The sequence below is a fragment of the Vulpes vulpes genome, chromosome 13 (assembly GCF_048418805.1).
Source record: "Vulpes vulpes isolate BD-2025 chromosome 13, VulVul3, whole genome shotgun sequence".
NCBI classification, from domain to species: Eukaryota; Metazoa; Chordata; class Mammalia; order Carnivora; family Canidae; genus Vulpes; species Vulpes vulpes.
This window is the reverse complement of record NC_132792.1, coordinates 71,021,995-71,049,761: the sequence shown is the minus strand read 5'-3', so window position 1 is coordinate 71,049,761 and position 27,767 is coordinate 71,021,995. Positions and strand designations below refer to the sequence as shown.

Here is a 27,767-nt window from a genome sequence, read left to right as displayed (position 1 = left end):
ATGGTGGAGCTTCTACTGGTCTTTGAACTCCTTCAGTGTTCTGATGGCAGACTTTACTCTGACAACAGAAGTGGGGCTGTAGGTCCAGATAGCACCGGCTACTGTTTTCATGCAGGAACTGTGATGCCCGATCCCCACAGCTCGTCTTTTCATCTTGGTTTTGTGACAGAAGGAGCAAGTGTACTTGGCGTGCTGTCTTATTTCAATCCTCTTCACTGTTATCTTGAGGGAAGCACCATAACCGGTCCTATATTTGCCAACGTTCCTGACCTTTTGGAGTTTTGGGGTTTTTTTGTTTTGTTTTTAAAGATTCTATTTATCTATTCATGAGTAACACAGAGAAAGGCAGAGACACAGGCAGAGGGAAAAGCAGGCTCCCTGCTGGGAGCCTAATGTGGGACTCGATCCCAGGACCCTGGGATCATGACCTAAGCCAAAGGCAGATGCTCAACCACTAAACCACCCAGGTGCCCCTGATTCTGACCTTTTTTGGTGCATTTAGCCATGTGGCCAAAACTAGGTCTGAGCCCAGAGAGTAGGATTCAGAATTCTTAACTCTCAATATTCATTCATATTTCTTTCAGGCTTCCTCTGATTTGCATATTATCTACTGAAGGAAATTTATATTTTAAAAATATTTTATTAAACTCTATGTCCACTTAATGAGTCCAAAGACCCTCATTACCACACAATGTAAATTTAAGAACTGAAAAGGATGTCTCAGAAATAACAAGCTTTTAAAAAAAAAACTTCTTTCTAGGAAGGGGGAGCTTTGCAAGGCAGCTAAGAGGAGAGACACTAGAAGCATGGAAGTAGGCACACATTCCAGCTCTGCTGCTTAGTAAAGCTAAGAACTTGGACAAATGACTCAGGCTATTGGAATCTCAAAGTTCACATCTGGAATCACAAGGTAATAGTTGAGTTTTCTCTAGGATTAAGAGAGATCATCTATATAAAGCACTTAGCACAGTGCTTGCCTGTTAGATGTTAGCCACTGTTGCAAAATGAATCCTAGATATTATGGTCCTTATCATGGATTCAGTAAAACCAGTCTCTAGAGGAGTAATTCGAAGCCTGGCTCTGTTGCTGCTGTGTGAGTGGGAACCCAGGTTCTTCCACTTACTGGCTATATGACCCGAGGCAAGGTACTTCTCTTGTCAGTTGTCCACACATGCACATGCACATGCACACGCACATGCACATGCACATGCACATGCAGAGGACACTCCAGAATCTTCAGAGAAATAAACATAATCCAACTCATAAGAGTGGTAAGGATTAAAAGTCATATGTGTCGTTTTGTTAACTTCCCCACAAGTGCTTTACAACTGTATGTTTCCCCATCTGGTGCCTGCCAGATGGCCTCCTCCATGCCCTCAAAAAGCATTCATCTGGGGCAGCCCCGGTGGCACAGCGGTTTAGCGCCGCCTGCAGCCCAGGGCGTGATCCTGGAGACCCTGGATCAAGTCCCACATCAGGCTGTGTGGAGCCTGCTTCTCCCTCTGCCTGTGTCTCTGCCTCTCTCTGTGTGTGTCTCTATGAATAAATAAATAAAATCTTTAAAAAAAAAAAAAAAAAAAAGCATTCATCTGAGGTCTTCCTCTCACCCTTACCCTCCTTGGCTAGTGCTTTAAATTACTTCCCTCCAGTACACTCTCTCCTTCTTCCTTGCTAACAGACCCTACTTCTTTTGTGTGGGAGAGGACAGATAAATGCCTAGCCCCAAGTAGTGGTTCATGATTCATCTGAATAATTGTGATAATATTGTTCTTTATTGCTTCCCGCTTCCTTAAAGCTAGAGCGTGGCTGTATAACCCACCTCTAGCCAAGGTACTGAAGGAAAGATGGCTGCAGGACATAATAAAAGGCAACACCTTAATCCTGGCAGGAAGGAAGGAAGGAAGGAAGGAAGGAAGGAAGGAAGGAAGGAAGAGAAAGAAAGGAAAGAAAGAAAGAAAGAAAGAAAGAAGAAAGAAAGAAGAAGGAAAGAAGAGGAGGAGGAAGGAAGGAAGGAAGGAAGGAAGGAAGGAAGGAAGGAAGGAAGGAAGGAAAGGAAGGAAGGAAAAGAGAGAAAGAAATCAAGTGAGCCTGGGTCCTAACACTAGGAATAATGAACAGAGTTTCAGATTCCTTTGCAGATATTTTTGTGGTTGTTGTTGGTTCTTAGAATATATCCTTCTAGGTATTAGTCAAATACTTTGTTTTAAACACATTATATATTTTTTCCCTGTGTCGTTAAACCAACAATTTGTTTTTTTTTTTAATTTTTATTTATTTATGATAGTCACAGAGAGAGAGAGAGAGAGAGGCAGAGATACAGGCAGAGGGAGAAGCAGGCTCCATGCACCGGGAGCCTGATGTGGGATTCGATCCTGGGTCTCCAGGATTGCGCCCTGGACCAAAGGCAGGCGCCAAACCGCTGCGCCACCCAGGGATCCCTAAACCAACAATTTGATACACAGGGTCATTTGTTTATTTTTGTTTTCAATGTTTATTGATTTTTCCCCCATTTGGATTTAAATTTCTATTTATATTTACACTGTTCAAAGTCAAAAGCACAAAACGAGCGGCATTGTAAGAAGCCTAAGTGCCACCTCTGATTCAATCACTCCATTCTATCCCTCCAAACAAGGAACAATTTTTATTAGCTTTTAAGAATTGAGTTTTAAAAAACACCAGCTAAAATGTATTCCGTTTCTTAGGTATAAAGAAATATACTATCCATACTGCAGTGTGACTTGTCTTTTCATTTAGCAGTGCAGATTAGAGATTTCTCCATAGGACAGCCTTTCGCCTTTCTTCGAGGAATAATACTTCATTCTGTGACTATTCGATAACGCTCTATCATGTGAATATATCATAATGTCTTCACCCAGTTCTCTTGAGGATGGATATTAGGATTATTTCCAGTATTTTACAAATAACCTAACAACAACAACAAAACCACACAGTACATACATCTTTTCATATTTTTGTTCAAGTATCTTTTGTTCACTTGTTTGATTCAAGTTTTTATGTAAATTCCAGTTAATTAACATATAGCATAATATTAGTTTTTGGAGTAGAATTTAGTGATTCATCACTTACATATAATACGGGGCTCATCACAAGTGCTCTCCTTAATGTCCATCACCTATTTAATCCCATCTCCCCTCCAGAACCCTGTTTGTTTCCTATGATTAATAGTCTGTTTTATGGTTTGCCTCTCTTACCATCCCACTATGTTCATGTGTTTTGTTTTTTAAATTCCACATATAAATGAAATCATATGGTATTTGACTTTCCCTGACTGACTTATTTTGCTTAGCATAATACACTCTAGCTCCATCCATGTCTTGCCAATGGCAAGATTTCATTCTTTTGGGTGGCTCTTCTTTATCCATTCATCAGTTAGTGGACATTTGGGCTCTTTCCATAGTTTGACTATTGTTCATATGCTGCTATCAACATTGGGGTTCATGTACCCTTTTAATCTGTATGTATTCTTTGGGTAATTGCCTAGTAGTGCAATTGCTGGGTCATAGGGTAGTTTATTTTTAACTTTTTGAGGAATCTCCATACTGTTTTCCAGAGTGGCTGTACCAGTTTGCATTCCCACCAACAGTGTAAGAGGGTTCCCCTTTCTACACATCCTTGCCAACATCTGTGTTTCCTGTGTTGTTAATTTTAGCCATTCTAACAGGTATGAGGTGGTATCTCATTGTAGTTTTGGTTTGTATTTCCCTGATGATGAGTGATGTTGAGCATCTTTTCATGCATCTGTTAGCCACCTGTATGTTTTCTTTTGAAAAATGTCTATTTATGCCCATCTCTTAGCCGGATTATTTATTTTTGGAGTGTTGAGTTTGACAAGTTCTTTATAGATTTTTGGATAGTAACCCTTTATCAGATACATCATCTGCAAATATCTTCCCAATTCTGTAGGTTGCCTTTTCGTTTTGGTGATTGTTTCCTTCCCTGTGCAGAAGCTTTTTATCTTGATGAAGTCCCAATAATTTATTTTTGATTTTGTTTCTCTTGCCTCTGGAGATGTGTCTAGTAAGAAGTTTCTACAGCCAATGTCAAAGAGGTTTCTGCCTGTGTTCTCTTCTAGGATTTTGATGGATTCCTATCTCACATTTAGGTCTTTCATCCATTTTGAATTTATTTTTGTGTATGGTGTAAGAAAGTGGTCCTGTTTCATTCTTCTATATGTGGCTGTCCAGTTTCATTTGTTGAAGAGACTTTTTTCCACTGGATAGTCTTTCTTCTTTTGTCAAAGATTCATTGACCATAGAGTTGTGGGTCCATTTATGGGTTTAGTATTCTATCCTATTGATCTATGTGTCTGCTTTTGTGATAGCACCACGCTGTCTTGATGATTACAGCTTTGTAATAGAACTTGAAGTCAGCTTTGCTTTGCTTTTTTAAGATTGCTTTGGCTATTTAGGGTCTTTGTGGTTCCATACAAGTTTTAAGATTGTTTGTTCTAGCTCTGTGAAAAATGCTGGTAGTATTTTGATAGAGATGCATTAAATGTATAGATTGCTTTGGGTGGTATAGACATTTTAACAATATTTGTTTCTTCAATCCATAAGCATAGAATGTTTTTCCATTTCTTTGTGTCATCTTTACTTTAATCAGTGTTCTATAGTTTTCAGAGTACAGATCTCTTACATCTTTGGTTAGGTTTATTCCTCAGTACCTTACAGTTTTGGGTGCAATTATAAATGGGATTGATTCCTTAATACCTCTTTCTACCACTTCATTATTTTTGTATAGAAATGCAACAGGTTTCTGTACATTTATTTTATAGCCTATGACTCTACTGAGTTTGTGTATCAGTTCTAGTAAGTTTTTGATAGAGTCTTTCAGGTTTTCTACATAAAGTATTATGTCATCTTCTAATAGTGAAAGTTTGACTTCCTTTTTTTTTTTAAACAGATGCCATTCTTTTTTTTCTTTTTTAAGATTTTATTGATTTATTCATGAGAGAGAGAGAGAGAGAGAGAGAGAGAGAGGCAGAGACACAGGCAGAGGGAGAAGCAGGCTCCATGCAGGGAGCTCGACATGGGACTCGATCCCGGGTCTCCAGGATCAGGCCCTGAGCGGAAGGCAGGCACTAAACCGCTGAGTCACCCAGGGATCCTCTTGACTTCCTTTCTAATTTGGATGCCTTTTATTTCTTTTTGTTTTCTGATTGCTGAGGCTAGGACTTCCAGTACTATGTTAAATAACAATGGTGAGAGTGGACATCCCTGTCTTGTTCCTGAGCATTGAGAAAAAGCTCTCAGTTGTTCCCCATTAGGGATCATATTAGCTGTGGGTCTTTTGTACATGGCTTTCACAATATTGAGGTATGTTCCTTCTATCCCTACTTTGTTGAGGGTTTTTATCAAGAATGATGCTGTACTTTGTCACTTCCTTTTTCTGCATGTATTGAGAGAATCATATGGTTCTCTTCCTTTCTTTTAATAATGGCATATTATGGTGATTGATTTGTAAACATTGAACCACCTTGCAGTCCAGGAATAAGCCCCATTTGATCTTGATTATTTGCTAGTGTTTTGTTGAGAATTTTGCATCCATGTTCATCAGGGAGATTGGCCTATAATTATCCTTTTCAGTGGGGTCTTTTTTTTGGAAATCAAGGTAATGCTGGCCTTGTAGAATGAGTTTGGAAGTTTTCCTTCCATTTCTAGTTTTTGGAATACTTTGAGAAGAATAGATTTTAACTCATCTTTAAATAGTTTGTAAAATTCCCATGGGAGGCCATCTGGCCCTGGACTTTGTTTGTTGGGAGATTTTTGGTTACTGATTCAGTTTCTTTGCTGTTATCAGTCTGTTCAAATTTTCTATTTCTTCCGGTTTCAGCTTTGGTAATTATGTTTCTAGGAATTTATCCATTTCTTCCAGATTGCTCAATTTGTTGGCATATAATCTTTCATAATATTCCCTTATAATTGTTTATATTGCTATGGTGTTGGTTATAATCTTGCTTCTCTCATTTGTGGACTTTATTTATTTGGGTCCTTTCTCTTTTCTTTTTGATTAGTCTGGCTAGGGGTTTATCAACTTTATTTATTCTTTTGAAGAACCAGCTCTTGGTTTCATTGATCTATTCTATTGGGTTCTTTTTTTCTATATGATTTATTTCCAATCTAGTCTTTGTTATTTCCTTTCTTCTGCTGGCTTTACACTTCATTTGTTTATCTCTTTCTAGCTCCCTTAGGTGTAAGATTAGGTTTCATATTCAAGATTTTTCTTGCTTCTTGAAGTTGGCCTATATTGTTGTATACTTCCCTCTTATGCCTTTGCTGCATCTCAAAGGTTTTGGACCATGATGTGTTTGTTATCATTTGTTTCCATGTAATTTTATTTCTTATTTAATTTCTGGGTTGGCTCATTCATTCTTTAGTAGGATATTCTTTAGCCTCCATGTATTTGTGGTCTTTCCAAACTTTTTCTTGTGGTTGACTTCAAGTTTCATAGTGTTGTGGTCAGAAAATATGCATGGTGTGATCTCAGTCTTTGTGTACTTCTTGAGGACTGGCTTATTTGTGACCCAACATGTGATCTATTCTGGAAAATGTTCCATGTGCACTCAAAAAGAATATGTAGTATGCTGCTTTAGGATTAAATGCTCTGAATATATCCATTAAGTCCATCTGGTCCAGTGTGTCTTTCAAAGCTATTGTTTCTTTGTTGATTGTTGATTTTCTGCTTAGATGATCTGTTGATCAATGTAAGTAGGGTGTTAAAGTCCCCTACTATTGTTGTATTATTAGCAATGAGTCCATTTATGTTTGTTATTTACTGTTTTATATATTTGAGTGTTCCCAAGTTGAGAGCATAATTATTTATAATTGTTAGGTCTTCTTGTTGGATGGACCCCTTTATTATGATATAGCGGCTTTCTTCATCTCTTGTTATAATCTTTGGTTTAAAATCTTGTTTATTTGATATAAATATGGTTACTATGGCTTTCTTTTGATGTGCATTAGCATGATAGATGGTTCTCAATACCTTCATTTTCAATCGGCAGGTGTCTTTGGATCTAAAATGAGTTTCTTATAGGCAGTATATAGATGAGTGTTGTTTTTTTAAGTCTATTATGACACCCTATGTCTTTTCATTGGAACATTTAGTCCATTTACAGTCAGAGTAGTTATTGATAGATGTGAATTTGGTGCCATTTTATTACTTGTCTTGTTTCTGGAGATTTTCTCTGTTCCTTTCTAGTCTTTGTTGTTTTTGGTCTTTCTTTCACACTCCGAGTCCTTTTTAATGCTTCTTGCAGGGCTGGTTTAGTGGTCATGAACTCCTTTAGTTTTTGTTTGTCTGGGAAACTATCTCTCCTTCTATTCTGAACGACAGCCTTGCTGGATAGAATATTCTTGGTTGCATATTTTTCCCATTCAGCACATTGACTATATCATGTAACCCTCTTCTGACCTACCAAGTTTCTGCAGATAGATCTGCTTCTAAACTTATTTGTCTTCCCTTGTAAGTTAGGGACTTTTGTTGCTTTTAGGATTTTTTCTTTTTCAGTATATTATGCAACTTTTACTATGATATGTCTTGGTGTTGGCCTGCTTTTGTTGATTTTTATGGGAGTTCTCTGTCCCTTGTGTATTTCAATGTCTGTTTTCAGCTATTAGGAAAGATTTCAGCTATAATTTCCTCAAATAAACGTTCTGCCCCTTTTCCCTCTCTTCTTCTTTTGGGACTTCTATGATATGAATGTAATTTTGCTTTATGGAGTCACTGGGTTCTCTAAGCCTACATTCATGACCTAATATTTTTCTTTCACTCTTCTTTTCTGCTTCATTATTTTCCATTTTACCTTCTATATCACTTATTCATTCCTCCGCTTCTTCCATCCTTATGGTCATTACATCCAGTTGGTTTTGAATCTTGGTTATTGCATTTTTCATTTTGATGTAACTAATTTTTAGGTCTTTAATCTCTGAAGTAAGGGACTCCCCAGAGTCTTCTATGCTTTTCTTAAGCCCAGCTAGAAGCCTCATGATAGTTGTTTTAAATTCTGGATCAAGCATATTACTTATATCTGTTTTGACTAGATCCCTGACTGTGACCTTATCATGTTCTTTCTTTTGGGATGAATTTCTCCATGTTGGCATTTTGTCTAGGTCTGTCTTCTTCTGTATGCTAGGAAAGCCTGTTATGTTTCCTGTTCCTGAGAATAATGGCTTTATAAAGAAGAGGTCATGTACTATCCAGGGCTTGGCACTTCAGGAAGTGTCTCTGGTGTATGCTCTGTGCACTCTGCTGCTGTGTTTTGGCTGCTGTTCCCTCAGGTCAGTCCTCTGTAGAGTTTCTCCTTGCCTGTAATGGAGAATGTTTGAAACTTGGGCAGAGTGTGGCAAGTTCTAACTATGTGTACACTGGTCTACCTGATGCTATTTCCACCAGAACTTCAGCTCTATGGTCAGTAGACAAGGTACATGTGGGGGGTTTGTGCTAGTCTTGCCCAAGAAAAGCAGCACCTGCAGAGTGCTAGAGAGTGGGGCTTGGTATAAGTGGTTCAAGTCATTGCTGTTGGCACAGGGCTGCTTATTGAAATTAGTTGATGCTGAAGTGTGGGGGAAAGAAATGGCACCAGCCCCCTCCCACATCCCCATAGGGCAACCGCCACTGTCTGGGAAGCCCTCTCAGAAGAGCAATCTCTCCTCCTGTGTCCTAGGCATCCCTCTTATCGCTGCCCTCACTCCGTCTGTGTGTGGACTGTCTGCCTCCCCAGAAGGGCAGTGTACCTGTGTTTTATCCGAGGCAGGCTGGCTGAGATTTAAAACTCAAAACTTTAGGAACCTGGCATGGGGCAGCACCACACTGATCCTCTGGAGGAGGGTCTCGCTCTGCTAGGATTGATGCAGATTTGTCCCAAAAGGTGGTTGCACCATAGTGCAGGGGCATGGAGTTGGAGTAAAGTGCAGCAAAGAGCCAGTGTCCAAGTTAGCTGCCCTTGGCAGGGGTGCGTCTCTTTGGCTATGCTGAGGGGTGGGGGAGAGCAATGGGTCCCACTAGCTCTTTTCTCCCTGGAGGGGCAATACCACTTTTCCCAGATGTGCTCCAAAAAATGGGGAACCATCTCTTGCAGTGCATACCAGGGGATCCTCAGAGCACACCCTCTGTTCCCAAGCTATGTGCCCTCCTTCTCCACAGGAGCACTGCAGCACCCTCAGGACTCAATAGCCACCATGCTGCAGACCTCTAAAACTCGTCTTTGAGTCCTGCTGGTTGTAAAAACTCCAGAAAATCAGCCCATCTTGTTTTCCCAGTCAATGGCTTTGGGGAAGTGTTTTCCTTGTGCAATACCCTTTGTCCTCTTCTCTCTCTCTCTCTCTCTCTCTCTCTTTCTCTGTCTCTCTCCTCTCTCTGTGACCAGGCCTTCCTACCCCTTGCAATACCTATGATCCATTTCTCCTGCAAATCATGTCTCCACACCTCCTCCTTTCCACCATGTGGCCTCTTCCCTCCGTCTAGTTGTGCCATTTGTTCTGTCATTCCTTGGGTCGGTTTCTTGGGTATTCAGAATAATTTGATGTTTATCTAGTTGTGTTCAAGGGGTGAGGGAAGCCTACTACCCTGCCATCTTGGCTCATCTCCTTTGTTCAAGTATCTTTAAGGTGGTTTTCTAAAATTGTAATTGTTGTGTCAAATGGTAAATGCATACATAAGTTTGCAGGATACTGCTAACTTCCTCTCTATTGCATTGAACCATCTTGCATTCTAACCACCAAAGGACATAAGAGTCTGTTTCCTCATAAACTTGGCAATAGAAAATGTGGTCAAACTTCTGTATTTTGGCCAATTAGGTAAGTGAAAAATTGTTTCTAAGTGAAATTTGTTCTTCATTTTCTTTTCTTTTCTTTTTTTTTTTTTTTTTTTTTTTTTGAGGGAGGTTGAAAAGCTTTGTGTATTCTTAAAGTTATTTGCATTTTTTTTCCATAAACTGTTTATAACATTTGCTCATTTTTTTCCCCTATAAGGCTGTTGGTCATTTTCTTGTTAACTTTTAGAGGCTGTTTATTTATTTGGGATATTAATCTTTTGTCTATAATATAAGTTGCAGATATTTTCCCCAGTTTGTCACTTGTCATTTTTACTTTGCTTATGATGGATTTTCACAATACACAAATTTTTATCTTCATGTGATCATATTCATCAATCTTTTCACCTGTTAGTATAGATTTTTGAGACATGGTTATAAAAGTTTTCTACTCTAACAGTTTATAAAGCAATTACTCATGTTTTCTCTTAATATTTATACATTTGTATGTATTTTAACATTTAAATAATTGGATATATTTTACTTTATCCTGATTTACAGTGCAATGGATTCAATTTTATTTTTTAAACATACTTATTCCAACATTTATTAGAAAGTCCCATCTTTTTTCCATTTGTTATATGCTAAATTCCCACATGCCACTGAATCCATTTCTAGATTTATTATTAATTTATCCATCTATTCATCTTCTAATACTATAGTAGCCATATTGCTTATCACATGCTTTAATGTAATATGTTTTAATATTAGATAGTATCTTCCATGCTGTGGAGTAATTTTTAGACATATGGCTAAATCCCTAAACATTTCTCATTTCTCTTCTTTTCAAGATTTCTTTTTTGACTTTTATTGCTTGTTATATTCAACTTATTCTACCATAGAAAATATAAGGATATTTTTGTAGTGAGTGCATTACATTTATAAATTAATTTAGAAAGAATTGACATATTTATAATGTTGAATTTTCCCATCTCAAACAAGGTATGTATCATTTCATTTGCTTGAGTCTGCTTTTTTGTATTTCAGGATGCTTTTAGAATTCTCCTCATATAAGTATTAGATATGTCCTGTTAAGTTATGCCTAGGTGTTCTGTTATTATTTCTATTATTATTTTTAGTACTGTAAATGAGGTTTCTACTTGTTGTTATGAAGACTAGTATTTTTCTATATTCCTTGATTTCTATTATTTTTGTAGATTTTTACATGAATTTTTAGGTTTTCCATACATTTGAAATTTAAAATTTAAAAATTTCATTTTCTATAAATCCAGGTAGTCGTATCTCTTCCTTTCCAATTCTTACACCTTTAACTACTTCATATTGACTACAACATAATAATTATTTTGAGAAGTACCTTCAAAACAATTATAGAAGGGATCCCTGGATGGCTCAGTGGTTTGGCACCTGCCTTCGGCCCAGGGCATGATCCTGGGGTCCCAGGATCGAGTCCCATGTCGGGATCCCTGCATGGAGCCTGCTTCTCCCTCTGCCTGTGTCTCTGCCTCTCTCTCTCTGTATCTCTCATGAATAAATAAATAAAATCTTTAAAAAAATTATAGAGAATAATGGAGATGGTAAGAAATCCTTTGCTTATTTTTTATTTCAGAGGGAAATTGTTTTATGGTTCCCCTTTTAAAAAGGTGGAACACAGCTACTGTTATTCTTAACTACACTAAAAGAGCACCCACCCTTCTCAGCCTGAAATTATTAACAAACCCCTTTTCTCATCTTAGCCCTGAGGGTGGCTAGTCTCCAGCCTTTAGGGAGATGGGTGTGGAGACAAGTGTCCATCCCACTCTCTATACTGCTAGGGCTTGTAGCTGAGAACTGCAAAACTGGCTCTCTGCCACCACCACCCACTGGGGAGAAATAGCACCGCCTCCCTCATTCTTTAGCAGAGGCACATATCCTTAACTATTCCTTTATTCTTGACCCTTCCCTCACTGCCTTTCCGAAGCCAAACTTTTCTGAAGAACAGGTTAGATTAGTCTATTCTAGTACTCTTCTGCTTTGCTTTTCTTAAATTGAATTGGACCTAGTCACACAAAAGATGGATGTCTTAAATTCTTAACATTCCTCTCTCTCAGTTCATTCTATCCTTTCAATCTGATCAGAAATCAAGGGACACAGGAAACACACAAGTGAAAACGATGACAATAAGCCTCTGACCTCAGTCTTCCCAGGAACAGAAATACCTCAGTGGGAAGAAACCCCAAATTTCAAAGATAAGTAATACATAATTGGATTTCATTAGTAACAGGAGATATAGAAGTAAATAAATATGCTTTATATGACTTGCTATTGCAGCTTTGAATGTGTAGCTTTGGTCTGCCTGATGAGTGCTCTTAACTGAAAGAAAGGTTGTGAGGACTATGACTACAGCCTTGAACTCACAGAGTGCGAGTCTGCAGTTCTATGAAAATACAGTTAATGAAAACACAGTGACTTGACATGGTCATGTGCGTGGCTATACTTTGAGACAGAATAACTTAATTCTGCTAAATTCCTTGTGCTAAATAATTGTACTGTCTATATCCTATTGAATAGAGCACCTTGTATTTCTCTACACAATTACACAGTAACGCACCATTTGGGAGGCTTGGAAACTTGGCAAAGTATTTAACCTCCCTATGTTAAAATTTTTACTTTGTAAAGTAAGAATACTACACCCACATAACACTTCTTGTGGGAATTAAATGATGAAATACACTTTCAAAGAGCCAGCACTACACCGGAGTGCAGATTTTTGTGTGTGTGCTCCAGACTTCAAGAAATAAGTGGCATGTATTTGAGAGCAGAGTAGGAGAGGCACTTAGTAAAAGAATGAGAAGGTAGAGATCAAAAGTCAGGGACGCTTGTAGTTTCACTATTAATAAGAAACCATGAAGGGCGCCGGCGTGGCTCAATCTGTTAAGTGTCTGCCTTCAGCTCAGGTCATAATTCCAGAGTCCTGGGATCAAGCTCCACATTGAGCTGCCTGCTCAGTGGGGAGCCTGCTTCTCCTTCTCCCTCTGCCTGCCACTCCCCCAGCTTGTGCTCTCTTTCTCTGTCAAATAAATAAAGAAAGAAATATCTTTATTAAAAAAAAGAAACCATGAATATTTACAGGTTTGTAAAGCCTGCAAAACCTCTGATGATAGCTGTTTTATTACAGGTAGGAAATAAATAATATGAGAGATAATAGCTTTATTATATTTTGTAATGCTCACACCGCATCTGGAGTTCCATATTAAAATCTGGATGTCCTATTAGAGTAGGCTGTTAACAAGTTTCAATGTACATTGCAAGTAAATTTTTTCCCACAAATCCATTAGTTATGAAGACTCACTCAGTAGTCATTTCCAGGCTGGAAAAAGGGCATTTTCCCTTCAGGAAGCATCATAGAATCTCAGGAGGAGGCGACCATGTGGGGGAAAACCCTCTTCTCTTAGGTGAATCCCAAGTCCCTAGATGAGAATCATTAATTCAGAGGATAACCAATGTAGTAGGGAGTATCCAGACCGTCTTACCATTAATGGTTGGAGTATTGGATTGTATTTGGGCTTCAGATGAGATAAAAATTAAAGGCAGACATCATGGCTATCTTGGGAGAAAGAAATTGCAGTACTAAAGAACATTACGTATTACAATTATGTATAATATATATTATTATATTATAGTGTAATTAAGATCAATTGAGAAGAAGTTATGTAAAGATAAGTTTTCTTCAAAAGAAAGTGAGCTTGAGGGACTCCTAGGTGGCTCAGCAGTTCAGCATCTGCCTTTGGCTTGGGGCGTGATCCCGAGATTCCAGGATCAAGTCCCATATTGGGCTTCCTGCATGGAGCCTGCTTTTCCCTCTGCCTATGTCTCTGCCTTTCTCTCTCTGTGTCTCTTGTGAATAAATAAATAAAATATTTTTAAAAAAAAGAAAGTGAGCTTCCATCCAGCAACTAACTTTAACAGTTTAATAGCTGGGAGAAACTGGGGACCCCTGTCTATTAAAAACTTCCCAGCAGAAGCCAGATAGTTATTTGGTAGTAATGCTACCACCAGGCAATATATTACATGGTGAGTTGGAGAGTCGACTAAATCTTTAATGATTCTGTGATTTGTAACTGTACTAAATATATGAAGTATTAATTTTCTCATAGTTACCAAAATATAATGTAGTACTTCACAACTATCTTCAGATGAGTAGTTTGAAATATTCTTATTCTTGAAGAATTTAAATACTCTTAAATTTGAGTGAAATGTTCAAGTACAGATAAGAAACATTTCTTTAAGGAGACAAGGAGTAATTTTATCATTTACTTGACAAAATATTAATTTATCATTATGTCATCTTGGTCTTGTTTAAGGGTCATTGCCTTATATTCATAATAGTGCCTGAAAGTGGCCCAACTAACCTTTATTGAGAGCTCATCATCCTACTTTATGAACCACATACACTCTTCTAAAATTATAGATATGATTAAATATGAATTAATTAATGAGCTTCATGAATCTTCTCTCTGAGCTCTTAAGTACTAAGTAATAAAAAAGCATCATGTTATGATGGGACAATGATGCCATCTAGAGAGATATATGCATTGTTCATGTAGTATAAAGCTTTTGAAATATTATATCAGTAAGGCTATGGTTCAAATGGATTTTTAATTAAACCTAACAGGGAAAACAAGGATGTTGAATGGAAGAAACAATCCATTAATAATGAGATTTGTCATAGAAATATCATAAGCTCTCGCTTCGTGCTTGAATTGGATTGAAAACATTAACACGTATGTTTATAATCAATCTTGATGCCTGTTAAACTTCTTTATATAGAATAAAGGAAATTAGGGAAACCAATAACATTTATCATTTATAAGAGGAGATATAAATGGATGCAACTGAGTTTAGAAAACAGTTGTAAAAAGGCAAGAACTCTAGCTACTGGTATGTTAACACTGCATCTTCTTTTTTTCTGTATATCTGATTAATCAGGTATTACACAGAATATGGACATTATGTACCCAATCTAATATTACTAAATGTGACTCTTGTAGGTGAGTTTTTCTTCTAGCTTTCTCTAACTTGTAATGGTTTTACAACAGAGACATTTAATGCTTATCATATACCAAGGAGCAACCTTTCATTTCCTAGTCTCCTTTGCAGTTAGTTGGTATCATGTGACTGGTTGTGACCAATGGGATATAGGAGGAACTGAGCTATGCCACATCTTGGCCATAAAAGTGCCATAAGCCCCCTGTGTAATCTCTAGCTCCCACTTTCCTTCCACATTAATTGGGTTGGCCACCAGGAGAAGATAAAGCTTGAGTCCCTTTGTCATTATATGAAAAGGCAACTAGCCTGAAGAGCTCATGGGATCCCAGTGGACTCTGAATGAGTAACTACTTTAATCTGTTAAACACCTGAGATTTCTGTAGATTTGTTATCATAGATTCTTAGAGCAGTGTCCTCTGATTGAGAATGTGAATCTGATTCCTTAAAGCCCTTTAAAAAAGGTGAGGCATATTTTATTGGTCAGTCTAGAAAATTCTTTCTGCAACTGAGGGTCCTGCATTCACCTATTGCCTAATATGGAGTCTCAGTCAACTTCATTGATGTAAACACTTCATCATTCAAAACTCTCTTTATTTCTTCTAGCCATAGATATAATACACTAAGAGAAGTGAAATTTTCTTTCCGTGTATCATCACATTCCCACTCATTCTTGTTTTCCTCCAAAAGATCCTTGAGTGATATGCTGCATAATGGAAGGCTTCCTATCTAAGTGGTTAGGCTGCTCCATCTACTTCTAAGGTTGCCTAGGGATGATATAGCATACTTTTTTGTCTTCTCTTTTATCTTCAGGGCTCAGAAGGATTTGGAAACACTGAAGTAGAGTCAAGGGATAGAATTTCAGAAAACTTTGTGTCCCTTACTAGGGCTTTCACGGGCTATGGGTATAAACCATGTAAATCTCATGGTTGTCAATGGTTTAACCCCAACCAGATAACTTTCTCCATCCTCAGTGGGGATGCCTCTCACCTCCCCAAATTTTTGTGGGGGGAATGTTCTACAAAGACAAATTGAGCTTGCCTCATATTGGGCACTAGCTAGGGAGTATGAGTGGAAGAAAACAACAAAATACCACATTACAAGGGAGCTCTATTGGGGAAACATATCAGCATATACACAGTCTCACAAAGTACTTACCGAGCTGTGGAAAGGATACAGGGAGCTGGGCACAGCTGGATGCACCATGAGCCATAAAAACCTGACAACAGGACCTGGGAAACCACTAGTACAGTCCCTTAATGGCAGAATTCCATATTCCACACCCTACAAGTTAGCCACCCCACTTTAGCTGAATAACTTTCTTGAGAGAGCACTGCTTAATTATGGCTGTTATTTAAATAATAAGAATGGAGGAATGGAAGAATGTAATAGTGGGGAAAAAAGGCATTACAAATAATAACACCTGGACAACAGACATAAACCACACTGTAGTGGGCTGAGGTGTATGGTCATTGCACCTTTAACCTCAAAGTAGGCTATTTTATATGCAGGTAGTTTTAACTTTGGTTGATGTTCATCCTGTCACACATAAAGGGCACTGCCAGGTTGTTTTCTTTTTTTGCAGCTGGCATCCCTTGGATGTTTGGAGAACATGTCATAACAGTTTTTAAATATTTCACTGTCATCACCATTTAGAATGTGCGTCCTTTTATGGAACCAAAATCTATAACTTAACTCATTGGTTCTAGTTCTCTTTCTTAGAGCCATGCAAAGTTGGCTTAATTTTCCAACCCATATTCTGCACACATCACATCCATTTAAATATTTGAAGATAGATATTTGAGAAACCAATGTCAAACTTGAAATAAAGTTTTAGGCAATCTGGGACTTCCAAAACACTGTAATAATTTCATTAAGGAATTAAATATAAAAGGAAAAAGCAACTCTAAAAAGAGAAGAAAATATCAATGTGTATTCATTTATTCACCCTGTAAATTGGAAAGAAATTTCTTATATTAAGTTATGTTAGAGAAAAATAGAAGAGATTAACTTTTTTGAATACATTAAGATATAGAACTCCTACAGACAAACTGATGAATACTAACAAAGTCAAAGAAACTAAAAAATAAACTTGACAGATGTGCTAAAAGATCAGCATAGTAATATCATATAAGTCAATAAGGAAAACACTAATTAATTGGCCAAATTAGGTAAAAAAATTCACAAATACAGAACTGTAAGTGATTAATAAACTTGTAAAACTGTTTAATCTCACCAATAACCAATGAAATGTAGATTAAAAAACAAGTTATGAATTTTCTCTCTTTAATAGAAAATATTTTTAAGTAATATCAAACTCTAGAGAAGGGTTGATGAAACATGGATTCTTAGCCATTTATCAGTGGGAGAAAAATATTGGAAAAAATTTAGCATACGCTTGAAGATATTTTTATGCAAGTAGACAGTACTTTGATGAAATGAATAGGAAAAAAGCTTCTGCACACAAACATGCATCCCAATGATATTTATACCAGTGAAAATTTAGAAGCAATCTAAATCTTGAGTGGTGAGTGGCTGTGATATATATCTTCCCAGTGAAACAGTATGTGTTTTAGGAAATGGTATTTCTGAAGACTTTAAAGACATAAAGCAAATGCTTACTCTCATAAATAACAAAAACATGCACAAATGGGAAAAATAGATAAAATGCAAGAGTATCTTAAAAAGGTGTGCATAGAAAATAGTCTGAAAGGAACTATAAAACAGTTATAATATCTTTCCCTTTCTTTTAATCCTGAGAACAAGCCCAAGTTAGCCTCCTGGTGGAGGGAGAGATTCCAGCTTTCCAGATTTTCCCACCATTTCAAGTTAAGTCCCAGATCTGGAAATGAGGCCATGATGGATTCTCCAGCTGCAGCCAAGCAGGTCCAGACAAAAAGCCCTCTAGCCAAGATAGAGAACAATGGGAAATAATAAGTGTTTTGTTTTATGTTGCTAAGTTTTGGCATGGCTTGTGATAATAAAAGCTAATTGATAAAAACGATAGCGTTTTCTCCAGGTAAAATACTTGAAAGTAAATACACTGCCATATTCTGAATTATATTATTAACAAACTGCTTAACTTTTCACTAATGTAACCAGTTCATAATTTTTAGTAATGAACATTCTTGATGGTATTGAAGGGATGCTTATTAAATGTGAAGAGGGCAGGAAATTAAGAATGAAGATGAAATAGATAATTAAGTGAAATAGATAATTAAGTGAAATAGATAATTAAGTGAAATAGATAAATAGATAATAGATAATAGATGAAATAGATAATTAAGTGAAATAGATAATTAAGTGAAATAGATAATTAAGTGAAATAGATAAATAGATAATTAAGATGAAATAGATGTTTGAAAAACCAAAATAATAAATAAGATATATTCAACAAATTGAAATTCATTAATATATTAAATATGGAGTCTGAGGTCATTGGTCTATAATATCTACAGCATACATATTGCATGGCTTCTTGTGTCTCATCTGAAGCATTTGAGGATAAACATTTTGGGCAAATTCTCTCCTTTGGTGCAGAGAAGATGAGAAAAAAACACAAGGAGGGGCATTTGGATGACTCAGTGGTTGAGCGTTTGTCTTTGGCTCAGGTTGTGATTCCGGGGTCCTGGGTCTGCCTTTTTCTCTGCTGCTCTCTCTGTGTCTTTCATGAGTAAATAAACAATATCTTTAAAAAAAATCACACACACAGGAAATGACAACGTCACCTGGAGGACATCACTGGATATTATATTAGTTAATGTTGGCTACATGCTCTGATAAGTAGATTGTAAATTATGGAATTGTTAGCACATAAAAAGACACTATTGGGCAGCCCGGGTTGCTCGGCAGTGTAGCACTGCATTCGGCCCAGGGCCTGATCCTAGAGATCCAGGATCGAGTCCCAAGTCGGGCTCCCTGCATGGAACCTGCTTCTCCCTCTACTCGTGTCGCTGCCCCTCTCTCTGTGTTTGTCTCTCATGAATAAATTTTTTTTAAAATCTTTTAAAAAGAACACTATTTATTAGTTTTGTTCCAATACTGGGAAGGTGAGCAGATGTGAGAGAGTGGCCCTCCTCCATACAATCTTTCAGGAATCTAGACTGACAGAGCTCTGCCGTCTTCAGTATGTGGCTTCCAAAATTCCTGGCTCCCAGAATCCAATTCAATCCAGTATCCCTTCTCTATTTCAGCTGGCCAGAGGGGGAAGGACCATAAAGGATTCTGTGTGGGAGATATACTCATGTAGCTTTGAAATGGCAGGCATCAGTCTCTCTCTTATTCCATGGGTTAAAACTCAGTTATAGGACTATCCGACTTTAAGGAAGGCTGGGAATTCTATGTGTTAGGAAGAAAGGAACAAGAGGGAACGGCCAAGGGCTAAGCCTTTTTCACTCGAGCATCTCATATGTATGTGCACCTTCCCACCATTCTTTCTCATCCTAATTTCTGATGGACCTTGCCCTGACCTCTCGCCTTGAGTGACCCACTGCCATTTGTGTGCATAAGGCTACATTACTCAGGTGAGGTGAAGAGAAAAAAAAAAAACCAAAGCTGTTCAGATCCATTCACTTAGAGAGTTATATTCAGTACGAATCAATACTGGAAATGACTGTAAAAAGGGAATAAAGTTCACTGATATCAACAGTATCCAGAATGAGAGAGATGTTCTTTATTGCTCTTCAATGATTATCTCAGACATGAAGTATTTCATTCAGTTTCCATCACACTTGCCAAAGGATAAGGTGGGTCACAAAATCAAGCCATGGGAAGAGAAGCTGGAGGAACTAGAGTTATTCAGATAGAAGAGCAAAGAAGGATCAATGGAGAGGCTGTAATTGTCTTTACATGAATTTTTTTTTTAATAAGCTTTTTCTGATAGCAAAATTGCCTGGCGGAGGTAGGGGTGGGGATGTTATCTATACTTTCACCACCCAAAGACAAACCCTGTTAATATAACTGTTTAACTGAATAAATATTAGCTAAATACTGAATAAATATAATAATCACAATTAACTCTTACTGAGTGCTACTCTTTACTAGACATCATACCGTGCAACAAATCTATGAAAAAACAATTCCTCTCCTTCCTCTTTTACAGCTGAGGAATCCGAGCCTTGGGTTAACTATCCAAGGTCATAAAGCCGGTGTATATAGCAAAGCCAGGGCATAGCAAAGCCAGGGCACAACAAACCCAGGTTTTGTGTGATGCAAAACACATATTCCTTACCATTTTTCTATGTTGCATCCTAATTTACTGCATTTCAGACTATGTTATAGCTGTTTTATCTTAATTCTTGAAAGAATATAATTCAAAAATACCTTCTTGATATATCCTAATATTTGTTAATCACAAACATTTTTTTGGTCTGACATTTTAACTCGAACTTAGGTAAAAGCAAGACAGAAATAATTGACTTAGAATAGAGGCATAAGCTAATTTTTTTGACAGGACATTTTGGTCCAGAATAGCTCTTTATTCTTAGAACTTCCTGACCAGGGATCCCTGGGTGGCGCAGCGGTTTGGCGCCTGCCTTTGGCCCAGGGCCTGATCCTGGAGACCCAGGATCAAATCCCACATCGGGCTCCCGGTGCATGGAGCCTGCTTCTCCTTCTGCCTATGTCTCTGCCTCTCTCTCTCTCTGTGACTATCATAAATAAATAAAAATTGAAAAAAAAAAAAAAGAACTTCCTGACCAGTGTTGCCCATTGGCGTACCTCATGTCTCCATCTCACAGTCTATAGTAGCTAGGCTAATATGGTGCTAGTTATGGTTACTCACATCTCACAGCAGTGAAATTACTAGCTTTTTTGTGGAGGCAAAAAAGGATCTGTTCAATTTTTTCTTTCTCTTGGATAAAGACCAAAATATTCAAATTTCTGCTTTGTTGTCTTTGTTGTAATTCTCTGCCTGGTTCCTGTTAAGTTACAACAGTCAAAACAAAACTGAGATACTTGAACAAAGATAAGCATAGAGGAAAAATTCTATGAAGTATACCTGGTATGCAGTAGCTAAGTCAATTTTATTTGAAATTCACTTCCAGGTTGTGTTTGTTTGGGTTTTTTGTTTTGGTTTGGTTTGGTTTGGTTTGGTTTGGGTTGGGTTTTGGTAGGTGCTTTTGTTTTGTTTTGTTTTGTTTTGTTTTTGCCATCAGTGAACAGCTGCTAAACTCAGGGGTAGTTAACAAGTTCTTGTGGCACAGTTAGTGAAATGGTTAATTAGTAGAGTTGTGACTGGCAGGAAAAGGAGATTTGAGGTGTTCTTTTCCCATTGCCAGGACATGAAGATAGTCTAAGCAAGTTATACACTCAGTAAAGCCCAGAAGCAATGCTTAAGCACTACTGAACACAACCCACACCCAGACCTTCACAGAAAGAGGTATGTAATGATGACCAGGGTGGCCTTTGTCATAAAGTGATATCTTTAAAATCATAGCATTCTGGAATATGCTGTCAGAATTTGAAATTGCTATCATATTCAAAGACATTAACATTTTCTTTTTTTTTTAAGATTTTATTTATTCATGACAGACACACAGAGAGAGAGGGAGAGGCAGAGACACAGGCAGAGGGAGAAGCAGGCTCCATGCAGGGAGCCTGACATTGGACTCGATCTCGGGTCTCCAGGATCACACCCTAGGCTGAAGACAGCGCTAGACCGCTGGGCCACCAGGGCTGCCCAACATTAACATTTTCTTAAAAAATAACCAGAAATCCTCTACTACCAACAAAATGTTTTTTGTTACTTCAGTCTTAGGTAGAGCACTCATGACCCAGAATTGAGACTGACCCAGTCCTGATTGTCAGAGGACTCACAATTAATTAAAATGCAGAATTTTAGCAGCACTTTTCAAGTATTCATTCCTAGCATATACTACTGTACGGCCTTATCGTTGTTCTCTATTGGAATATGTTGACTCTTGGGTGAGTAGATAATATTTTTGCTTTTGGTACAGTGTCCAGAAATTAATTTTCAAACATAAAGCATGATCTGCCATAGTTGTCTCAATAGTTGATATGATGATGATGATGATGATGATGATGATGACGATGATTTTATCATTTGCCCACTATAGGGAAAATGATTCTTATGCTTGATTTTGGCCAAGTGATAAATGATTTCACTGTATGTAGATATTAAAAGGAGCAGAAGGCCTACAGGAGAACTTGAAGATCCCCCCTGTATGTAGAGGTACAGCCACTAATCAGGCTACTACTGCACGTTATACACAGACACACACTCATGCATGCATTCATACACATATACACTCACACACACTTATGAACACAGGCATACACACACACACATACACCTATGGGCAACACACATCATATATATCTTTTAATGAGTACCTTTTTAGAATCAAATAATCTGGTAAAATAAATATTAGTAAATAATATATTTAAATATTGATAAAATAAATATTGCGTCTCTCATTTAGTTATTGGAAGTGGTTTACTCAGTAAGACTAATCACTTAGTAAGACTAAGTGAGATTCAGTTAAGATTAAACATTAGGAAAAAGAAAAGAATAAACACTAGAATAATGACTATGCTGCCCCTAAATGTTTTTTTTGTTCACAGGATATTTATTAATGAAGTGATTACTTTAGCTGGTCAGGACAAAATGCCAAGTGACTAAGTGACAATGAAATTTTTCCATGAACTCTAATTACTAAAACCAAGTAGGATGAGTTTTTTTCTTATATAAAAACCAATGTATCATTTTTAAAGTCAAATTAAAAGAGGTATCTATATGATTATTAAGAATTCATTATGATTCCCCATTTTTGCATTTTGTATGCTCTATTTCGTTTAGGAAAATGTGAAGACTAGAATTCTAAAAAAAAAAAAAAAAGTAGTTATAGCACTTCATCATAGGGAAGCATGATCTACTATTAACTTGTCTTCACAGTCATTCAAAAGCTATTTGGAGCAGTCTTTGATGAAGAGGGTAGATTAGTCGCCTATTCCCCTCCTTCGCCCTGAGTGTGCATTTGAGTAAAAATGTAGCTACTTTTCCTCAGAGGGCTACAAATGAAATGACCTCTAGTAGATCATGGAACTAAAAGGTCAAGAGAAGAAAAATGGTCTGTTGGAAATGTCCTGGTTTCACAATTTTAGAAGACACACTTCCATTTTTAAAGCTTGACATTTAGTTCCCATTTACACACTAAGAACATTGTTTCTCCTCCAGGAAAAACCCCATATATCTCTTTTTTTCCTTTTCTTTCTTTCTTTTTTTTTATCTCTTATATTTCAAAATCACTGGTCGGGGGTGTGTGAGATGGAAGGAGAAGGGAAGAGAGAAATAGTAATTTTAAATATCGCAATGATAAATTGAATGAGCACCCCAGATTAACAATAACATACTACCAGTTAAAGGCATATTGGAGAACCCTGAGAAATCACTCACGAGGCCACTGACTCTGAGGTAGATGTTGGTTTGGTTGAGATAGCACTGATGTGTGTAGTTAAATATTGAAAGCCCACAGGTACTCTTTTTAAGCAGAGTGGCACATAACAACACAATAGAACTCATATAGGCTTGTCTTTCTTTTTTAATGGCCTTCACTTGTTTTGTCAATGTAAATAATAAGGCAATTAAGGTTTATTAATATTGCATCAGTCTTGACTGTTCTCTATCTACCAGGCTTGCATCCTTGTTTTGAAAAGTAAACAGGATTTATAGTCTTTAAAAATTAACGCACTTGGCTGCTGGTTTGATAAATGATACTATAAATTATACTCAGTGAGTTTGCCATTCTAAAACCTTCAGAGGGAATATAGTTGGGGGAAAGTGAATGATCCTAGGGGTCAAGGGCCTCTGTTCTGTCTCCTTACTGACATTGCCCATGACCTGGAAGAGTCATTTTTTGGTCTTTGAAAATGTCAATGTCCTTGCTTGGGTAAAAGTATGAAGTTAATGGGAATTTCAATTTCCTTTCATTCAGTTTTCAGAGGGCAGGGGAGCAGGAAGGAGGCTGAGGGAATAAAGCAGGTGTCTGCCCAAGGCTGGAAGTCCTCACTCAGTATTATCCCATTGCCATCTTCCTTCACTACTCACCCCACCTTCCTCCTGGCTCCCTGCTGGGTGGCCAGGACTCTGAGCACCTTCTCACTCTTCACTTGTAGGCACCCATCCTCATTTACAGATGTTTCCTCTCCACCACAACAGGGTGGCGCTGTTTCTTGGCCTGTGTTAGGTGGTTTGGTGTTAAAAACATGGGCTTTTGGAGTTAGACAGACCTGGGTCTCCTCTGCTTTACCTCCCACCATCTTGGTCTGGGTCAAGTTCCCCAAGACCCAGAGGTCGGAGCTCCCCTTCATGATACCAGGTTAATAATGACTACCATGCAGGGTTGCTGTCAATATTAGAAAAGGCTATGCAGTATAGCCTCTGGCACAGCTCAGCTGTAATTCCCTCCTCTCCTGTCCCCTGTGTGCCTTTACTCCACGTTAGACTTTGGTGTCCTGTATGTTCATCCTCGATGTCACACACTTCATATACACAGCCTCATTGAAGTCACTTGATGCGACTGTAACCTCATGCTAGAGTATATGACTACTCATAGTCCATGTTTTCAAGGATAATTTTCGAAAAGGTAGTCATGACTTTTTTGTAAAATCAACACACAGTGAATATAAATGAATGTAAATCATTAATTAAGGGCAACTGCTAAAAGGTAAATAAAAACTAGTTCAAATTCAGATTTAGTGTATAGAGACTTACATTCTCAACCAGACAGAACTGATATGTGTTGCCCTAAGTAAGACTAATACATGTGTCTATAGGCACCTTATCAATTTTCTATAGACTCACTTCTATCTCTACCAAATTGTAAAACAGCCTCAGCAGAGACCATCAAAAGCACACACTCCTATGGAATCTGATAACCCTTGAACTTCCGCGGAATGTCCAACATGCCATTGAAAAGACACTTGAGGTTCCCACAGGCCCATTTTGAAGTCTTTCACAATTTCCTTGGTCTTCAGCATTCCCATTTGATGGACAAGTAAACTAAAGATTGAACTGTTGGATAATGTGCCCGAGGTCTTTGCATAGTATGTCTGGGTGAGGCTTCAAGTTGGCCTGGCTCCTCACCAGTGGTGACTTTGTCCACGGGCCACACGAAGCCTGCTTTGTTCTCCATATTGGCCTCTCATCTAACTCTGGCAGGGGATGTGGACAAAAAATAGAAGGAATTCTCAAAGAGGGTCTGGCAGAGGGGCCAAGCTCTGTGCTCAGCTTCCCAAGGAGCCATGTGTCTCATGTCCATGGGTCCCTGGGGTAGGGGACTCAGGGCCCTCTCCTACCTCACCCTTCAGTCTCTCTAGCATGAAGTTACAGAGCAAGTGAGCATAGGGATCCCCATTTCCGCATGCAGGGGCTCATGCCAAAATGTCCCCAAGATTTGCCTGAAGGCAGGTAACCCATTTCATGGGGCCTCTGGAGAATGATAAGGGTCCAAAATGATAATGGTCCTAAGCCATTATATTTTTGGAGTATTAGAATCTGTCCTCCAAAAAAAAAAAAAAAAAAAAAGAATCTGTCCTCCCCTTTCTCCCCCTGTACTTTCTGTGGGTAATAGAGCTTCCTCCTCCCAGGCTCCCAGCATTAGACTGAGCCTGCAGCATCACAGTTCACACTATCCTGGGAGTGAAATCTGGGGAAGCTGTGATGAGGGCAAACATAGGGTGAGGCCCAGAAGGGGAGGGAACAAATATATCTCAATCTGATGTGTTCCCAAGTGGGTTACCCAGTCTCATGGATATTGCCAGGGATGCCAAGACTACTGCCTTTCCAAACAATCCATTATGGGGGATGGGAACAGGAAAGGGGAGAATTTATCTGTTGGCTTCCATCTGCTATTGGCCTCAGTTATTTGTACCCAGTCCATTAGAAGTCACCAAAAAGCTGGATCATAAAGCCACAGCAGTGATAACTGCTGCTCTGGCCACAGTGGGGTGGGGCCAGGGGCACACCCTGCCAAGAGCAACCCCTGGGTGAGGACCTCAGTGAGAAGGGAGAGCTGCGGTGTAGAAGGTTGGAACATGGGAAAGGTCCTGACAGGATGTGCTTACCACCCCAGGAGGGGCGGGGACTGGAGACATAGCAGGCTAGTAGGAGGGGGGTATGGTGGTCTTCCACTGGCCATGGGCCTCAGCAACCCCACAATAATCTGAGAGATACATCTGGAGTTCACAGAATTCCCATTGGAATGGGGTTTGTACCAAACCATCTTTCTAGCATCTGGAGGGGTAGCTCTAACATGGAGCAGAACACTGGATCTGAGGGAGTCCAGGGAGGCCCACACCCCATGGCTGGCATTCCAGGCACCAAAAGTTCCTAGTGGTGTCTTTGCTGGCACTCCTGCCACAGGCTAGTTCTGGACAGAGAAGCTGTGTCCATTCCATTCACCTCAGAATATCAAGGCATTTGCATTTGATGTTTGTAAATTCTCCGACTTTGTGACGGGTGGAATTTCAGGCAGGGTAAGAGAGACACCAGTTGGCAATTAGGCCTTCCAACGTACTTACCTTGACCTCAAGGGCTTCATTATAAAGGCTTATCTGTGATGGGGAAAGTCAAATGACAGAGAGGCCCTTGGCAGCCTTCCCCCCAAGGAAGCTGTGGGCTGACTGTGCCTCCTTCTTCTCAGTCACTTTCCCCTCTGACTGGAAACAGTTGCTTCTTCCAGCCATCCCTGCTCTAAGGGGTCCTGTCATCAGTGACTCGGGACCCTTTGGGTGGGAGTTGGCTTGGTGCTCAGCAATGTGTCCTCCCTGCCTCTTCTGGTTAGAGACCCAGAATTGCTTCTTTCCTCATTTTCCTTTTCCCAGTAGGTCCTGGAAATCCACACTAGTTCTTCCAGCATATGACTCAGCACCTGCCTTGTACTTTCTTCTTCTGGGAATCTGGGTGGGAATGGGAGTCAACGTGAGCCTCTTAACAGGAGGTCAGCCATCCAACATTTGCCAAGTACTGATTTTATAGCAAACATTGGGGCAGGGGCTGAGGAATCTGACAGCAAAACAAGGTCCTTGTCCTTTCAGGGCTGGAGAAGAAATTCTTCATGCAAATGAAAAGGTGCACCAATCTCAATGGAATATATCTATATACAGTGTACCTGAGCACTCAAAGGAGAGAGTGGCCAATCCTACCCTAGGCAGTGGGGTGGGGGTGGGGGTGGAGCTTCTGAACTGAACATGGAAACATGAGTAGGTGTTTTGCAAGAAGAGGGAAAAGAAGGGGCACCCAGGTGGCTCAGTGGTTAAGCATCTGCCTTTGGCTCAGGTCATGGTCCTGGAGTCGTGGGAACAAGTTCTGCCATCAGGCTCCTCACAGAGAGCCTGCTTCTCCCTCTGCCTATGTCTTTGCCTTTCTCTCTGTGTTTCTGATGAATAAATAAAATCTTTAAAAAAAAAAAAAAAGAAGAAGAAGAGGAAAAGGAAGAGCAGTAGGCTGGGGAGGATCTTCCTGACAGAAGGCGCAGCATGTGATATCAATGGCAGGTCTGGATGCCCCGCTACGGTGATTGCAACTCCTTCATGGATAACTTTGTCCCTCTCAGCCTTCTGCCAAAGAGAGAGATGTCTTGCTCTGAGATGTGTGGTCACCCTCACATCAGATCTAAAACTTTCTATTAATTTCTATTGCCTCTCAAAAACTGCATATTTTATATGTTTATATTTTACTGTCATATTCTTCAAACTAATTTGAAGTTCTTCCTTTCTAGGGCACAGCACTGACTCCTGGCTGTCTCCAGTTTCTGGAGCATAATGTGGCCTCAATGGGGACTCTGAAGTGCTTCCTGGTCGCAGCGCATTTTCAAGACCTTCAATGTGGAGACCCTTCACCAGCTGAAGCATGGCTGCCAGGGTCTGCCCTACCCCTCAAGAAAGACTCTCAGTTCTTAGGAGTTTCAACATGTCTTAGGGCTTGACTAAA

The 27,767-nt window shown here is 38.9% G+C and overlaps 1 protein-coding gene across 1 annotated transcript; it reads right to left on the bottom strand.

The window, feature by feature from the left end:
- Positions 1 to 12: 12 nt before the first annotated feature.
- On the bottom strand, positions 13 to 27,688 carry LOC112932294 (large ribosomal subunit protein eL43-like). Its single transcript, XM_026015214.2, has 3 exons — positions 27,515 to 27,688; positions 26,357 to 26,389; positions 13 to 270 (listed from the first exon to the last, which is right to left on the bottom strand). The coding sequence occupies exons 1-3, from the start codon at positions 27,686 to 27,688 to the stop codon at positions 13 to 15; spliced, it is 465 nt and encodes a 154-aa protein (XP_025870999.2).
- Between the last annotated feature and the right edge of the window lie 79 nt (positions 27,689 to 27,767).

What these genes read in the sequence shown, in the direction of transcription:
- LOC112932294 (XM_026015214.2), bottom strand. Translation starts at nt 27,688, where the DNA reads ATGCTTCAGCTGGTGAAGGGTCTCCACATTGAAGGTCTTGAAAATGCG. An exon ending in TTAGTTTGAAGAATATGACA is followed by an intron (nt 26,390 to 27,514) that starts GTAAAATATAAA and finishes TCCCCATCACAG; the next exon opens with ATAAGCCTTTATAATGAAGC. An exon ending in ATGAAGCCCTTGAGGTCAAG is followed by an intron (nt 271 to 26,356) that starts GTAAGTACGTTG and finishes AAACTCCAAAAG; the next exon opens with GTCAGGAACGTTGGCAAATA.